Below are 18,106 nucleotides of genomic sequence, written 5' to 3' on the forward strand. Positions count from 1 at the left end.
TAAGAACTATGGGGCAATATTCTCGAGGGCAAAGAGCCTCTTTTCAAGTCTTCTTGAAAGGCAAGACAGTAGCCTCCCACCATGAGAATGGGGTTGCGAATAGCGAAGTAGTATTCTTTTACCAATAAAAAATTCCAGGAATGTTGAATTTTCCGGGTTTGAGAAATTTGTATCATTACCGGGAAATCTCTCATTCCCGGAAGAGCTCTGCATCAATTATTCAAGTTAGTGGGGAGCTGAATTATATCAACTGTAGCTATACTACCACAAAGAATCTCAAGGGAAAATATAGTTTCTATTATTAGTATAAAAAAAATAAGTAAAATAAAATCTAATCATGATTTTTTCACTCTGATTTAAATCATATTAACTCTGTCTTGAACTACAGAAATTCCAAAACTAAGCCCTGGACATAAAGAATTTGTTGAAGATCTTCACTTTCAGTAATTACATTCCCAACAATCTAGACTTACCTTTAAATTTAAATAGTTACTGGTATTCTCTTAAAAGAAGCATCACTACATACCTCTGTCAATTTGCTGAAGCGGACGGACTTTACTGAAGAGTCATCAGATTCTCCATCAGAACTTTTTTCTTGCAATTCTTGTAGTTTCAGAGGAACATACTTTGGTTCACTCTGAAAATAAAAGAGAGGGCTTGGTGAGTGGTGTTAGGGCTCTGAACATTTTGAAATAATAATGAAACTACAATACAATTATGTCCCTCTGAAAATATCATAACTTCTTCATACAGCAATGGCCAACTCAAGACTAAATTATTTATGTTAACCTCGACTATACTGTGGTCATACCTTGTTATCCATTAAAAAGAACTGACACGCTTCATATGAGAACACTTTGGGGAGGGGAGGGGGGCAATACAAAAAAATCCAGGGATTTATGGTCCTTTTAACTAATCAGTTTCCTTTCATAGTGGTTCTCCAATGATCAGGTTTAGCTAACACGAAGCTGTGGCCTCTTGAGAGTACAGTAATTGGTACAATATTGCATTTCAAAATTTTTGAGAAGTGAATGTTTTAGTATTTATGCAGTAGCTAGTAAACCTCAATCCTATGTCCAATTTCCCTCTGTCTTGTAATGTCTATGGGCCCAAGGATTTGCATCTGTCCTCATATGACAAATGCCCTGTATGCTAACTCTGGGACTAGATTTATTGCTACATGCTGCATTTTGGGGGGAGTAATTCATTATATTTGGCTAGAAAAAGTGACCAGTATTAAACTCATAGTCAATGATAGGTCTGACTCGTGTCAAATAAAGTGGTACAAATATATCCTTATTTATAAAGGTAAAGATACTCTGTATTAGCCAAGTCTACCATTGGCTTTAGCTGCAACAGTGGAAAGCAGGTTTTTTCAATAATTACAATCGAAAGGTTGAGTACATTTTCACTTGTGTACAAAGAAATGTATGTGTTTGCCCTCAGGACAATTTTTTTTTACCTGTATTGCATATATATATGTGTGTGTCTACACACATACACAATACAGGTAAAGTAAATTACTGTCTCTAGAACGAATGCTCCTTGTCCCAGCAGTGAAAATGACGGCAACTTTAAAAATACCCGCAGACATTCTTGGGTACATCCAGGGTGTCATCATGCGAATAATAGAGGACTGCGAAATAAAAATTAACGAATTATTCGGGCGTACTGTACATTCAATATAAAAAATTTTCCCAAATCATCTGTGCACTTGTGCTCTTCACATTTCTTTTTCATCACTCATAATGCACAGCAGATTATAATCGGTTATGCTGCCATTATAATGTTTCCTAACAAATGCAAAAGTGATGGTACTGAATCAACACTTAAACTCTGTGACCATGGTGTAAGAACCACAAAAATTATGGCTTTGAAAAAATTTGATAAATTATTAAGTGTTCAATATTTCAGCCCCAAGTTAACCCCTTCACTATGGGGATGCCACTCTTTTAATGTTTTATTTGGTTAATGCCAAATAATTTGATTCAGCAGAGAGCCCCTAAACACAAGGGGTTTATTAGCACACTACAGTATACACTGTACAGTACGAATATAGGTAAAAAAAGACAGAATAATACCGTTTCATTTTTTTTTCAGTGATAAACTATGTTTCATTGAAATTAAAACAGTATTTAGTAAGTAAAATACAGATACAAAGGCCAAACCAGCCTAGTGAGTGCCAGGGCACTCTGAAAATACTGCACATTTATCTCAAGGCACTCACAGTTGACCCTTAATTTACACAGTACATACAGTACTATAGTTATACAAGGTATTCTTCAAAAACACTGAACAAACAGAAGCCATGTAAAAATGAACAACGAGCCAAAGTCTTGAGGCTTTTTTCAGGTATCCCCAGGTGCTTAGGTCTGTCTCAAACAATGATGCAGATTTTTGCTCAACACCTTTGAAGACCACAAATTTATTTATTCATTGTCAGGTCTGTTCGGAGAGATCAGTCAGTTGGTTTATCAGGGCTAGGGTAGTGAGAGTTACCTCACTTCAGCGAAAGGTTGACCGTAATACTGTATGATGTATGATAAACAATGAAATTGATTCATATCATATCAGTTCAGCAAGGCAGTCAACCAGGTGTATCTTTCGTGTGTTTGTGTGTGTGCATCTGTATGCCATGACATCACACCAAGGGGAGGGAGCACGGTCTGGGTGACAAGCCACTGACTCGGTTAAAGCCTCCTGCCTACCGAATCCATACAAACATTCACTTCCCACACATACACACCCATGCTCTTAAGTTTTCTTATTTTATAGCTTTATACTATTTATTTTTATTTTTTTCAAAGCCACATTAGAGTGGCGAGTCAGCAACATAGCTACAGCCCACTGCCTCCCAAGTTCGTTCGTTCATTCTCTCTATCTCTCTCCCACTCACACACACACTTCGCTTTTCTTAGTTTATAGTTTATTGCATATTAATTATTTCTAGGCCACCTTAGAGTATTATAATGATTTTTCCTCAACTTTTATAGCATTACTGTTGTCTTTTATTGTCGTTATGAAAAAGTGCCAGAATTAAGGTAGAGGGGCTCCATAAATGGTTGTAGAACACATCCCCATAAGATTAAGAATTCACTTTGTGATTTCAAGTCAGGCGAAGTTTTTGCAGAATGTAATCCTCGCATGAAGCAAGGGTCAGAGGAATTATGCTTACAAACATACAAAAACACCCGGAAAACACTGAACAGTTGATCAACTGTCATTTCTAAATATCTAATATCAGTCTGGCAGCCATTATCTTGGCATAAAAAAATTAAATTGTCTCTGACTCAGTGTCTGGGTCTTAACCACTTTGGCCTCAGCTCTAACTGGGCCCATATGCTGAATTAGCACTAATGACTTGGTTAAATACTACAGGTATCGTAATTCAAGTGGATTAACAATAATCTCCACTGTTCATGTTATGCCAAGCACCAAGAGGTTGAGAATACTGTTATACAGATCTCTCTCAAATGTAAATTTTTATGACAAAACCATCTCAAACAAAAAGAAAAAATCAAAGTTTTTATCCATTTTATGTAAAGTACACACAACAATATAATAGACTGGAGCGGACCTTTTCAGTTCCGAATTTCCCCTTCATTAGATATCCTAAAAATGTCATTCCTTACAGTAATATACCTTTAACTTATACTTTCTTATTATCAAAACTGTTAAACACACATTCAACAAATATAATTCTATCTTCAGTACAACTTCCCTCTCACAGAACATTACAACAATGGTGAATTTCTTTCACACATTATTATTTTCAACAAAATCTATAACTAAAAATTTTATTAAAAATTTCATCATTGTACTTTACCCTAATGACCTGATACAACAGATCACACACACAACTACTAATCCTCCCCCAAAAGTAGATTTTACATTTCACACACAATTTATTCTCATTTAAGTTCTAAATTCACTCCCTCATTTTTCATATTTCTATCATCATAAACCCCAATAAATATTTGTTTTAATTTTTGAGTTGAATGCCAATTTATTTTCCAATTCTTCAACAAAATTTTCTTCCTATAATGCATTCTTAACTTCATATCTTTGAATGCTAACAACTCCTGTACATATGACTGGCAAAAATAATTTAGAGACACCTTTTCATCATTGTTGTTATAAATCGTTCTAGCTTGTTGAATGGGTAAATAGTGCCACAGGACCAAATGTGTCAGTTGAGCATTCGCATCACTGTCTCTCGCAACACTAGATGCCAGCTGGTCCAAAGTGAAGATGGGCACAGGTGGAGGGGTGCGCCTGTCTCTCGTCAGCAAGAGCTTCATATTAATAAGAAGAGTAATAAAAATAAATACTTCTATAATATACATTACAATAATCAGTATAAACCCTGATAATTACCGGTATTGGTAAAACATTAAAAAATATTTTCCATAAATTTGATTAAGATTTCCTGACATTTTCGCCCCCAGGCCCCGATGTGGGTCAGTGACCTGTGCCCGGGTGGGCTAATCCCTGTAAAAAATAATAATAATAAAATGGATAAAAACTTGGGAAAAAAATAAATAACAAAATGGGGGTAATCAGCCTCAGGTACGTAGTCATCTGAGGTCCTCATCAATGACTTAGGTGAAGGTTTCTGAGCACAGTAAAACTCCACACAGTGCAGTAGCTGCATTCTCAGAAAATGCCAGGTCATGCAAAATAGCAACTTCTAAAGAATTAATGTATTCTCTGGGTTTCAGATTGTTCATAAAACTTGTTAAAAGTAACCTTTTGACAAGTGTTTAAGTATAGATATCCCTCACTATATGCAGTCTGTATACTGAATAGACTTTTGTATAGAAGAAATTTTTAAGTAAGTGAACACTTTTCACTATGTGCTACATATATTCATTAATACATAATTTCTCCTGTCATGCAAATTTTAAACAGGTGTACCCAAACAATTTTGGACCACACCACTCTACTACAACCTATGCAGTTGCAATACATTTATCCATCAAGTTAAATGAGACTAGTGAGGTGGATATGCAATGTGGCACTGAAAGACAAAAAATCCTTTTCAGAGGTAAGAGGGTGGCTGGTATTGAGTTCTATTGGCAAAATTCTGTGTAGCAGTATGCTGAGATGGTTTGGAATTTTGGAGAATGAATCACACTAATTAGGTCAAGAGGTGTATGAGTCTAAATGTGGGGGGAGAAGAGCCAAGAATGACATGGGGAGAGGTTGTAAGAAATGACATTAAGAGTTAAGAACCTGACAAGAGGGAATGCAAAAGACTGTAGAATGGAAAGTTGCCATCAGATAATCACGGCTAATCCACACAAGCGTGGAAAATGGTTATAAAACACTTTGCCCAACCCGGTCTTCAAACAATTGTCTTTCCCTCATAAAAAAAACACCACACTCCTCCACCAGTCTTACCACAACTGCCACACAATAAATTTACTGTTATTTTTACATTAATTTACACCTAATTTAGAGATATAGAAAAGAAAGGTATCGACAGCAGTGACAATAACAATGACGACTGACCATCAGAACTCCCCAATGCTAATGGTAGAGATAACAATGAGGGGCATGAGCAATGAGGAGTTTGGAGGCTTATCAACAACATGCTTTTACACCAGATTTGAGGCTATAATTGAGTCTCTTTCTGAAATTGTTGGAACAAAGCCAGCAATAAGAAATTACTCTATTTAGCTATGAAATATTATGCTTTAATAATTGCTGTATCACCTTAATATAAATGACACAAAATTATTGTAAGGATTAAGGCGCAAAATCTATTTATACTTTGCATAATTTGAACACTGAAGTGAAGGAGTTAATAATACAATTAAGTACTACAAGCACCCATTCACAATTCCATCAACATAATACTTTATTACATCACAACTACAAATGGCAAGTACAATTCAACATACCAAACATCTGACAGCGGTAAATCTTCATCCTCCATTGAATCCACTTCCTGTAATAGCAAGAGAATATTAGAAGCATACTCAACTCAACACTTAATGTTGTCTGGATGTTATTTATGGAAATTTTTGAGCTAGAAAGCTTAAATTTGGACACATTACTGACCAAGTGCTTTGACAATACATTTTTCACTTCATATTAATATACACTCCCTCCCAGTGCCTCTTCAGGTGATGCAGGAAGAATGGGCTGTACAATGAACATACTGTACATCACTACTTGCTTTGCTATTGTTTTTTGTTGAACACATTTTCTTATATTTTTAATTTTATATTTTGCAATATTGATGGAAGTGTAAAATATTTAATTTTTGGTGAACATAACACACATTGAACTGCATGTATGAACTAGCCAATTTGTAAAGTATTGATTGATAAACGATAAAGGTTTTACTGTATTAACCCCTTCATTGTCTCTTAAATATTTCATTTGGCTAATGCCAGATGATTCTATTCAGCACAAGAGGAAGTGAAGGGGATAAGGGGGAAAGAGAAGGCAAAGTTATGAAATAAAATGGTGGTCTGGAGGCCTTGGAAATAAAAGGAATAACCAATGCCTTTTGTAATCAGTAAATATTCTACAGTATGTATAGCATGACTCAAGTCTAGTTAACACAGAAAAAAGAGCAACACAATTACCCTAAAAGAAATTTATTTCCATATCACATACAAAAAATATCAAAAAAATAATCTAATATGAATTGCAATAAATAACTTACCTGGTAAATACTCTCATCGTGGTTTCTTTGGGCACATTGGTGTCTCCAGGGGCTCCAAAATATAAATCCCAGCAAATATAGTGAAAACATACTGGTCTTTAAGTATGTACTGAAAAAAGGTTTATTGAAGCCGGTATCATTGAAGATATACTGAAAATAAAATTTGAAAAATATAAAAAAGTCTATTATTTTTCATCCCTTATACCATATATTTATTTTCTCTTAATGTTACATACAGCGTATACTAAAAAGAAAGTGTTTCAGGCTCAAGAGAAACAGATACCCTCCCATTATTTGCTGCTGATCATTCATTAATTACTTGTGCATAAGATGTGTTCTCCTACAGTACTTCCCTTCCACAACACAATCTAAAGATTTCCATCTGCTTTACCCACATTACTTTAGTAAACCTAATACCACCCCTCAGTGGCAGGTCCATCCCCATAAACTACTCAACACCACGATCTCTGCTTCTTCCCTGTTGTCTATTCCCGTTTTATCCATTAAATACACCAGCCCAGTCTTTCATCTCCTTTTTGGTCTTCCACTTTCTCTCCTACCATTTACTTCTTTTTTTTTAATCCTTGTTCCCCCGTCTTCTCAACCTGTCCACACCATCTCAAGAAACCTGGTTAGTCTCCTTTTATTTGCACATCTTATTTCTAAATTTAGTATTCCTTGTACAGTATTACCCCGCTTAACGCGCTTTCACTTAACGCGTTTTCGCATATACGCGGTGCCTTGCCAAAGCTGAACTTTCACTTAACGCGGATTTTTCCACAGCAACGCGGTGAGTGTCCGGCTCGAGAGCTATTTTTAGATTCGCACCACCCCCCACCCGCCACCCTGCCTGACTGCCTGTTTTAGCTCATAAAATTCATACAAATTACCCAGCCAGAATATAGTTTACATTGCTGGAATTCTTATAATTTGGTGATCATTTTGAATATAAACAACATATTTTTTGCATTAAACATACAATTTTTAGATAAAATGTTTAATCTGAGTAAGTATGTTATCTTTTGTCCAAAATATATGACATTTATATTCAAAATATTCCTGGTCTTACAAGGAATCCAGCAATGTCAATTATATTATCCTAACTTTAGTTTGAGGTATTATTTATTAAAATTTAGTGGTTATCCCACACATCTCCTTGGGACGGTTGGTGGGGGGTGGGGGGGAGGGAGGGACCAACCGACCGACCATCTGTTACCCGGTGAAGAATTATTTTTTTTTAACTGAAGATATTTGTTTTAGCTCATAAAATTCATACAAATTACCCGGTCAGAATATAATTTACATTGCTGGAATTCTTATAATTTGGTGATCATTTTGAATATAAACAACATATTTTTTGCATTAAACATACAATTTTAGATAAAATGTTTAATCTGAGTAAGTATGTTATCTTTTGTCCAAAATATATGACATTTATATTCAAAATATTCCTGGTCTTACAAGGAATCCAGCAATGTCAATTATATTATCCTAACTTTAATCTGAGGTATTATTTATTACTAAATGTTAAAAACTCTTGAATGGAGGATTGGTGGGGGGTGGGGGGAGGGTTGGGACTGACCGCGCGGTTGGAAGAGGGGGGGAGGCAAGGTGGGGTACTTTGATTGACAGATAGTGTTGAAGAATATATTTTTTTTTTATTAACTGTAGATATTTGTTTTAGCTCATAAAATTCATACAAATTATCCGGCCAGAATATAATTTACATTGCTGGAATTCTTATAATTTGGTGATCATTTTGAATATAAACAACATATTTTTTGCATTAAACATACAATTTTTAGATAAAATGTTTAATCTGAGTAAGTATGTTATCTTTTGTGAAAAATATATGACATTTATATTCAAAATATTCCTGGTCTTACAAGGAATCCAGCAATGTCAATTATATTTTCCTAACTTTAGTTTGAGGTTATCCCACACATCTCCTTGGGACGGTTGGTGGGGGGTGGGGGGGGGAGGGAGGGACCGACCGACCATCTGTTAGCTGGCTGTGTACTGTAGTGTGAGAGGGGGAGGGAGTTGAGTCCATTATTTGAATGGACATTAACTTGGCGACTGTATTTCTCTATTTCTCTTAAGTATTAATTGTGTGCATGTACCATCATAAAATTAAGATGTTATTTTTACTACAACATAGTTATTTGTCGTCAAAAAGTGGAGTTTGGGGGTCGGGCTGGGTTCTATTGGAATTAATCCCATATGTTCTGTTATTCACTTAACGCGGTTTTCACTTAACGCGGGACCCTCTGGGTTCAATGACCGCGTTAAGGGGGCAACCGTATCCTTTTTTCCAGACATTCTGCTCTCAAAGTCACTGTGGTTAGTAAAATTCTAATGGTCAGAATGTGGTAGGGAACAGACTTCATTCTCTCTCTTAATCTTTTCAACAGGTTCCTCCATGACCTCTTCCACCCCTACTCAATCTCTCCGTTACTTCCAGTCTCTCTTCAACAAACATTTAGAAAACAGTTGTGCGGTTTTTCATATTCAAGGCTGTTGAGATGTATGGTACTCAGTGTCTTCAATATAGATACTGTAATGCAAGCATGAGCTTTTCAGGCAACTCTGAATGTAGAAATGAACTGATACAGCAAGTAAACTCTGTAACTTACTATATTTTTCTCATGTTATATCACAGACAAAAACTGAACATGACGTAAGAAAATAATACCTCCGACAATTCTGATGAAGCCACCCAAATGACGTCGACCACCAGCAGGACAAAGATGCCAAGGGCCAGACGCCTCCCTCGACCCATCATAGACCATCACTGTTAATCATGTTAGTTGTTAGACAGTGCAGTAATAAACACTAAAGGCACATAGGTTACAGTACATGGCCATGTCCATTAAAAAAATAATAAATAAATAAATAAATAGATAGATACTGTACAGTACTGTAAAACGACCAAATATCTATTAATATCCACCATTGAACTACCGTACATCTCGAATCCGGTCTGATTGGTTCCTGAGCAGTGCCAGATTAGTGATTTTGCCAAACCACAGGTGATTAGGTTAGGATTAAATAAATAAACACCTCTAACCCACTTCATAACTACCTCACCCTACCTTTAAAATACTCTGTAAATAGTACAAGTTGGGTAATGAAAAGAAACAACAAATGAAAAGCAAGTGAAATTTATTGAAGTATGTATACTGTATATACAGGCAAAATACCTTACTAGGTGTTACTGCCACAGTAAGATGAGAGAGAGAGAGAGAGAGAGAGAGAGAGAGAGACACCTTTCGTTCAACTAACATATACAGTGATCCCTCGGTTAACGAATTACCTTCCATAAGATTCTTCACTTCGGCTAACGAGCAAACCCCCAGTCAACGAATTCCTTATGAATTTTCCCAACATGTTTTCGCCTGCATTTGGCTGCCCACCAGCTGTAGTATTAGTCCGCCAATACAGTAATCGGTTCTAGGGCTTAAATTCCTTACCATTTTAGTAAATATCAAGAAGGTTGTACTATTCAATAATTTTAAAAGTTTTATATTAAAATTTTTAGTAATTTTAACAATTATTGAATATAATTGAAGTACAGGAAACTAATTTTTTGCACGCCAAACAGCCACTCAACACACAGAGCTTGGCGTCAGTTTGTTTACCAGTTCAGAGGAAGGAACATCTTGTTTGAGACTCTTCAACATAAAGGCTTTTTTTCTGCGTTTCCAGTCAAATTATTGGTCATTTTGAAATAGATTTTACATATTGATAATATATCGTGCAGTGCAGTGTTGATTTAAAGAAAATAATCTTGAATTATACCAAGTGAACTAAAATTTTATGGGTGAAATGGCAGCATGGGGTGGCTTCTCTTCCACCCCAATGCCTTCTCTTCTCCCTTCTCCTCCACCCCCATTCTAATTCCCATCATCATCAACCAGGAGCCTTCTACATGCACACCTCAAAGTAAGTGTACTTTACTGCATTTATTTTTAGTTTGCATGTAATTTTCGGTGAGCTGGAACCAATTACACAAAAACCCATTGAAACAATGGTTTCAGATAACGAGCAACCTTCTGGAATGAATTGTGCTCGTTAACCGAGGGACCACTGTACAACATATACCTTTACCAAGAGGATATTACACCAGCTCTCGTTGGTCAAATCATAGACCCTAAAACGTGAGTGTGAACTATTAAATCCTCTAAAAAACTCTAAATAACCTTAATAAGTATATTTACGTACTGTATTTTGATAATATAATACAAATTGTCTCCTGATGTATCAACAGTTGTAACATGTGAGTTATATTTAACAGGCTATGTACTGTACATTGATTGTATTATTCATACTGTGTCCTGAGATAACAGCATTTGTTATATGTGAATTGTTCTTTAACAGGTTTTGAACGAATTATATGGTACGTGTCATCATTGAGGGTCTTATTCTCCAACCCAAATCAATAACGCTCCTATGAGCGTTAACACAAGGTATCTGTATTTACTTACATCAGAAGGTTGGTTATTGCCACTTCCAAAGTAAAGAGTTGGATTGTACAACTAAGCAGAGTTACATGCCTGAAAGCAGGGGGTCATCAAGACTGTCTTGTGTTTCATCTAAAAAGTGTTGACTCCTGTCTTACAGATTTCTCTGCTATTTTTCTGAACATATCCTGCAAGCTAACCTGTTTCATGTATTTTGGTCTTTCTTTGATTAGTTTTTCTTGTAACATGTAAACATTCATTATTTCCTGTTCAGTAACAAAAGTGCGTTGTTCGAGACCTTTTATCAATTCACCTGTCAGCTCAACTAACTTATCAATGGACACTCTTTCAGCTACCTCTTCCTAGTTTTCATCACAACCAACAGAGTGCCGACTCCAACGGTCACTCTCCTCCCCACGCACCACCAAGCAGTTCCCGCCTCATATAGATCCTTCGGGAACGATCAGGACTCCACGACACGAGTTGTGGAGAATCCTATAAGGATTCCCTGGGCCCGCATTTTTGAGCTACCGAACAGGGAGGTACTACCGCCTGGGAAGATATTGGAAGCATAATGTGTTGTCTAATGGTAGACCCTGCTGCCATATGTCATCACGAAAATTGTGACCAAGTCCAAGGTTGCTGATCTGACTTTCTGTGTTGTGTGAGAGTGAATGAGTGAGGATGGATGAGTTTCTAGGTGGATAGGTGCTGAGTGAGGATGGATGAGTTCGGATGGGCGAGGATGGGGGAGGGGGATGGGGGGGGATTCCACGCCCTTCCCAGTGGGTGGGTCCTGATACCTTCCGTCGGCGCCTGACGGATGGTACCATTCACCACCTCCAAGGATGGGCGAGGATGGGGGAGGGGGATGGGGGGGGGATTCCACGCCCTTCCCAGTCGGTGGGTCATGATACCTTCCGTCGGCGCCTGAGGGAGCAATGCATCAAGAGTTTCACCACTCTTCATAATATGGTTCAGCATATTTGGATAAAACGTATCAGGGAGGGAAAGCCAATCAACGAACGAGATGATTAGAAGGAAGGTTTTTATTGGTTAAAAAAAAATTATTTTCTTCGACCTCTCGCAGTACAACATGGATGCTTATCTATATGTTAATGCGTCGAGAAATTAAAAAATGGAATGATTTATCTTACTTATATATGTGTGCGTGTATAGACATAACGCACGCACGCACACAAAACAATTACATATACAGACACGCACTCACGCAAGCACAGAGACAATCACGGACACAGACGAACACAAACAAGTGGTGATGTAAAAAAATAAACGAAAAGAGAGAACCAGATAAGAGAGACAGAGACGTATAGACAGACAGACGATGACAGGAAGGGGAGACAGAAAGCCCAAGAATAAAAACAGGAAACCCAAAGACAGTGAACAAATGAGAGAGAGAGAGAGAGAGAGAGATGAATAAATAGATAGACAAAGACAGACAGAGAAATATATTGAGAGAGAGAGAGAGAGAGAGAGAGAGAGAGAGAGAGAGAAAGCTAACGAAGAACGGCAGTAATTACCCAGATATCAATCGACTGTTCTCAAGACGTGTGTGTGTGTGTGTGTGTGGCCGAGGTTATACACAGCCTGCAGGGAACAATAGTTAAGGGTGAAGGCGCTAATAACTGCCTTAAACACTCTTGTCATTACGGGTCTTATCTCTGAGGAGGAAGTTAAGAAACGAGGCAAAGATGAAGAAGACTGCCAAGAGATTAAGACGATGATAAAGATGATGTGGAAGGAGATAAAAAGAGAGATGAGTAAACAGGATAATAGTGGATTGATATATTGAGTTCTTGTTCTTGTTCTTCTTCTTCTTCTTGTTCTTGTTCTTCTTCTTCTTCTGTTGTTTATTGTTGGTATTGTTGTTTTATTGTTGTTGTTGTTTTTGAATAGTTGAAGCCAAAAACGATAAGTAATTAACTTGATTAATTTGGATGTAACTATGAAATTGTCTTAATTGATATTTAAGTACGCTTATTTACGTCTCCTGTCATTGATATAAGAGATTTTAAATAATCACACTTAAGAAAGCCACTTAATCACACTTAAAGGCTTCATCAGTCCAAGTCGAGTTGTTTAGTAGTAATCACACTTGGAATAATTAATCTTTTCATTCCAAGTGTCTTAAGTAATCGCACTTTAGGACATTATCCACAAAATCCACAGATCTTAAGTAATTGCACTTAACACTACATGTGGTCCAAGTGTTAAGTAATTGCACTTAAGATCTCGACACTTTTAAATAATCCTCACTTAAGGGATAATTACACTTGAAAATCATTCTACTTAAGATTTTAAGTCGTTAGGGATAAGGCACTCAAGTCATCATACTCAACACCTCAGTCATCGTTCTCAGTGTCTTAAGTCATCATACTCAACACCTTAGTCATCGTTCTCAGTGTCTTAAGTCATCATACTCAACACCTTAGTCATCGTTCTCAGTGTCTTAAGTCATCATACCCAACACCTTAGTCATCGTTCTCAGTGTCTTAAGTCATCATACTCAACACCTTAGTCATCGTTCTCAGTGTCTTAAGTCATCATACTCAACACCTTAGTCATCGTTCTCAGTGTCTTAAGTCATCATACCCAACACCTTAGTCATCGTTCTCAGTGTCTTAAGTCATCATACCCAACACCTTAGTCATCGTTCTCAGTGTCTTAAGTCATCATACGCAACACCTTAGTCATCGTTCTCAGTGTCTTAAGTCATCATACGCAACACCTCAGTCATCGTTCTCAGTGTCTTAAGTCATCATACCCAACACCTTAGTCATCGTTCTCAGTGTCTTAAGTCATCATACCCAACACCTTAGTCATCGTTCTCAGTGTCTTAAGTCATCATACGCAACACCTTAGTCATCGTTCTCAGTGTCTTAAGTCATCATACGCAACACCTCAGTCATCGTTCTCAGTGTCTTAAGTCATCATACCCAACACCTTAGTCATCGTTCTCAGTGTCTTAAGTCATCATACCCAACACCTTAGTCATCGTTCTCAGTGTCTTAAGTCATCATACCCAACACCTTAGTCATCGTTCTCAGTGTCTTAAGTCATCATACCCAACACCTTAGTCATCGTTCTCAGTGTCTTAAGTCATCATACCCAACACCTTAGTCATCGTTCTCAGTGTCTTAAGTCATCATACCCAACACCTTAGTCATCGTTCTCAGTGTCTTAAGTCATCATACGCAACACCTCAGTCATCGTTCTCAGTGTCTTAAGTCATCATACCCAACACCTCAGTCATCGTTCTCAGTGTCTTAAGTCATCACACCCAACACCTTAGTCATCGTTCTCAGTGTCTTAAGTCATCATACGCAACACCTTAGTCATCGTTCTCAGTGTCTTAAGTCATCATACGCAACACCTTAGTCATCGTTCTCAGTGTCTTAAGTCATCATACGCAAACTCGTAATGGTAGTTTTTTCCCCCGTAATCTAACCTGAGCTCATTTCATATCATTACACTTAGGTTTAATGGGTCGCAATTCAAATTGTTGTTCTGGCTGTGGGTCGCAGTAAAAAACGTTTGAAAAACATTGTTCTAATATGTATGAGAATATATTCGTCGCTGTCACTAATATTTACGTGTATTTATCCACATATATTCTTATCACCCAGACGTACGTGATAGGTGGAGTGAAGGACAATGGTATATTATTATGTGGGGCTGGCAACAAGTCGGTCTAATGTGTATTGAGAGAAGAAGAGGCGATATTTGATGACAAGTGTCGTGAGTGTGTAGGGGGTGTGTGGGGAGTGTTATTGTGTGGGCAGTGTTGTGGGTGAAGAATTGATGTGAGGGAGTGTTGGTGTGTGGGAGGAAGGGTAAACGGGAAAAGGCATTACTTCACTGAGAGACTGGTGGTAACTTGGCATCAGTAGATAAGCATAAAATAATAAACATAAAATCCTTTAAACAAAGAAAACACAGATAAACACCGAAGATAAGAGAAGATAAGAAAAACAAAAGTAATAAGAGTAAAATATTCAAATTTGGGTAAGATAATAAGATAAGTGACTGCTGGACAGGACCATAAGACATGGTACCTTGTGGGGGTCTAGTTAGGAGTTTATTTTTACAGCATAACATAGTGGTCCAGGTTCCAGGTCATAGTTATTTATTTTAGTTGAGTAAATTTTCTCGGGATATGAAGGATAAAAATGGTGTTTGTGTGTGTGTGTGTGTGTGTGTGTGTGTGTGTGTGTTATAATCTTAAAGCGTTCACGTATATGTAAAAGCTTGTAAACCCGGACCATTACGCTCACCATCACCATTAAAACTCACCATCACCTCTTCTCTTATATCTCACCATCATTCCTTTTAGCTATCTTTTTTATCATTACTTCTTCATTCATACTTCAGTGGTGCACCAGTAACCCTTCACCAGCATCGGTCCTCTAGTGAATAGTTCCTCTAGTCACCTCACCATCATTTCACCATAATATCACCATTCTCATCGTTACCTCCCTGTGGCCTTCCCAAGAACTTCACCATCTCTTTTACTATCACCATCACCTCACCATTACTTCACCATAACACCAGGGTCCGTTGCTACCCACACGATGACGTCACCATCTGCAACGAGGACAATTTTTCTACTCCATGTCCGGTGCTTCTGGCTCGTGTGAGTAACCATAGTGTAGGTGTAGACAGCGGTGGTGAGAGAAAATAGTGTAGGCCTCTCCATTGTGGGTGAGAGACACTCATAATATTTAAAGTGTTTACCATGGAAGCTGTGACCCCCCCTAGTTCGCCAGGCCACCGCCAGGGGGACATTAATCAACATTCCAGAAGTTGTATTTATGTTACATGTGGTATTTTTGCAGTTTTTCTTCAATAATTGATTTATTTTCGCAGTTCTTAACGTGATTTTAAACTCAAATAGCAGAGTTACCGTTTCGCTGTTGTTTATAACTGTTTGGTATTCTTTTGTATGTGTTTTGGTAAAGGTTCTTGCAAAATGTCTTCATGATTCACGACACTCATACACACGACAGTCAAACACGCACACACAAGTGTATCTTGAGTTAGTAGCCAAGATTGGCTGTAAAAGGGCCACACACAGCTTCAATACAATTGTAACTCTGTTATTGGAGTATAAATTCATACAAATCCTGAGAAAAACTACGAAAATATATGAATTATTAAAGAAAAACAACAAAACCACCTTCACAAAAGCCGACAGTAGACCCCTGGCGGTGGCCTGACGAACTACGTCTAGCACCGCCGGGACCAGTTCGAGGCTGGGCCCAGCCAGTTGCTTTTTTTTTTTTAATGGGAATTAGCCCACCCGGGCACAGATCAAACGACCCACAACGGGGCCTGGGGGGAGGGGGGGGCGAAAAAGGAACAGAAATAAATTTAAAATATAGAAGAAAAAGATTATACTGTGTTAATGTACACCAGGAGGGTTTCTGTTTACTGGGGTTGGCGTCTCTTGGTGCCGCAGTAGGTGATTGGTGCTTTGGTAGAGTTAGTTTGTCTAACTGTCTCTGTCCGTCTGTCTCTCAGTCTCTGTCTGTAAAAATCGGTCAACTTAAAAGCATTAAATTCGCTGGATGGCCAAAAAGATAATAATATCATCAATTCCATTTATTTTAGAAGGACTTATTCATTTTTGTTGAAATCATGGACATACAAAGCCAATATATCTACATTTGATTCTACCAGTGTGAATGGCAAAGTTAATTAATATCACCACTCCAACTGTTGGCCCAAACAAGTCGTAAAGTAGTTCTTTTTTGTAATACATCGAGTCACTAAGGGAATATAAAAATAAAACATGAATTTAGGTCACTGAATTTATCTTATTAGTAGCAAATTGTGGTTAAACTGATGCACAAATGAAACATGCCTGGGAAGTACCTAGCACTAGTTACCTGGCAAATTTGGACTTATTAAAATATGAAATCTAGGCTAATAAGTAATTATACTAAGGAAATTATTATTTTGGTAGTGCTGGACGGTTATTAATTGCGCTCATTACGAAAATTGGGTCGATATTAATTCTGATAAAGGACGTCATTCACCATCCCAGAGGAAGCTGTTCTCACCACTCTTCAAATAGACCATTTACGACTTTTTTTTAGTTCAATTTGATTTCAATACATTTCTACACATAAATTAGTTGTATTAGTTATCTTAAAGGCTTACCTTTTATGATTGTTAGGCGAATTTGGAGGATATAAACGGCGCTGTAGAGGCTGGCGGCATTTTTCGTACACAAACATGGACCGCTTTTAAAAAGAACAATACAATTCTGCATGTGCTGTTCTGTATGGAGTATATCGTATAACAAATATTATTCCTTTGCAGATTTATACATTTTATATCCATTCAAATCAATTTTCTTTCTTTTGGTTTCAAAAATAGTTGCCGGACGAAATTTCCCCATGTTCCAATAACGATGGCTGTCCACGGGTAATGTTGTGAACCTCGTGGAGAACTGAAGTTGTTCCTGGAAATGAAATGGAAGGATGATTTACTAAGTTGATATTGTGTTCTCCTCTATCTCTCTCTTGTGTGTGGGTTTTTTTTACGGGAATTAGCCAACCCGGGCACAGGTCAAACGACCCACAACGGAGCCTGGGGGGCGAAAAAAAAGAACTTTATTTTTATGAGATTCTGTCTGTTCGTCCATCTTGTGCGGGCAATCAACATGGTAGGTAGTGAGCCGGTCGAGTCTCTGTTGTTTTGACGCTTTTTTTGTTTTTTTAATGCCCCAATTTAAAAGAGTGACTTACAGTAGATGAATTCACCATTTGGGGGTAAGGGTGGGGGGAGTGAGGGTGGGGGTGGGGGTTGGCGGGGTGAGGGTGGAGGGTGGGGGATGAGGGGTGTGGTAATGGAGAAGGTTTAGGTGAGGGAATTTAGTGGACAAAGACTTGAGAATCCAACAGACATATACACAAGATAGTCATACACACACATACAT

At 37.6% G+C, this 18,106-nt stretch overlaps 1 protein-coding gene across 3 annotated transcripts; it reads right to left on the reverse strand.

Moving 5' to 3' along the window:
• Positions 1-55: 55 nt before the first annotated feature.
• On the reverse strand, positions 56-9,573 carry LOC121856491 (solute carrier family 35 member F5-like). Of its 3 annotated transcripts, XM_042352082.1 has the most exons (5): positions 9,375-9,573; positions 6,680-6,829; positions 5,907-5,953; positions 4,119-4,295; positions 56-637 (listed from the first exon to the last, which is right to left on the reverse strand). In XM_042352082.1, exons 1-4 carry the CDS (start codon positions 9,462-9,464, stop codon positions 4,286-4,288), a joined length of 297 nt encoding a protein of 98 aa, XP_042208016.1. In that variant the 5' UTR covers positions 9,465-9,573; the 3' UTR covers positions 56-637; positions 4,119-4,285. The 3 variants fall into 3 exon arrangements, with proteins under 3 accessions (XP_042208016.1, XP_042208017.1, XP_042208015.1); XM_042352083.1 differs by lacking the exon at positions 4,119-4,295 and having other exon boundaries at positions 9,375-9,572; XM_042352081.1 differs by lacking the exons at positions 56-637; positions 4,119-4,295 and having other exon boundaries at positions 5,845-5,953.
• Positions 9,574-18,106: the final 8,533 nt, after the last annotated feature.

This window comes from Homarus americanus, unplaced genomic scaffold (genome assembly GCF_018991925.1).
Source record: "Homarus americanus isolate GMGI-L3 unplaced genomic scaffold, GMGI_Hamer_2.0 scaffold32586, whole genome shotgun sequence".
Lineage (NCBI taxonomy): Eukaryota > Metazoa > Arthropoda > Malacostraca > Decapoda > Nephropidae > Homarus > Homarus americanus.

What these genes read in the sequence shown, in the direction of transcription:
- LOC121856491 (XM_042352081.1), bottom strand. Translation starts at nt 9,464, where the DNA reads ATGATGGGTCGAGGGAGGCGTCTGGCCCTTGGCATCTTTGTCCTGCTG. An exon ending in CTTCATCAGAATTGTCGGAG is followed by an intron (nt 6,830 to 9,374) that starts GTATTATTTTCT and finishes TTTTATTTTCAG; the next exon opens with TATATCTTCAATGATACCGG. An exon ending in ACGATGAGAGTATTTACCAG is followed by an intron (nt 5,954 to 6,679) that starts GTAAGTTATTTA and finishes TTGCTATTACAG; the next exon opens with GAAGTGGATTCAATGGAGGA.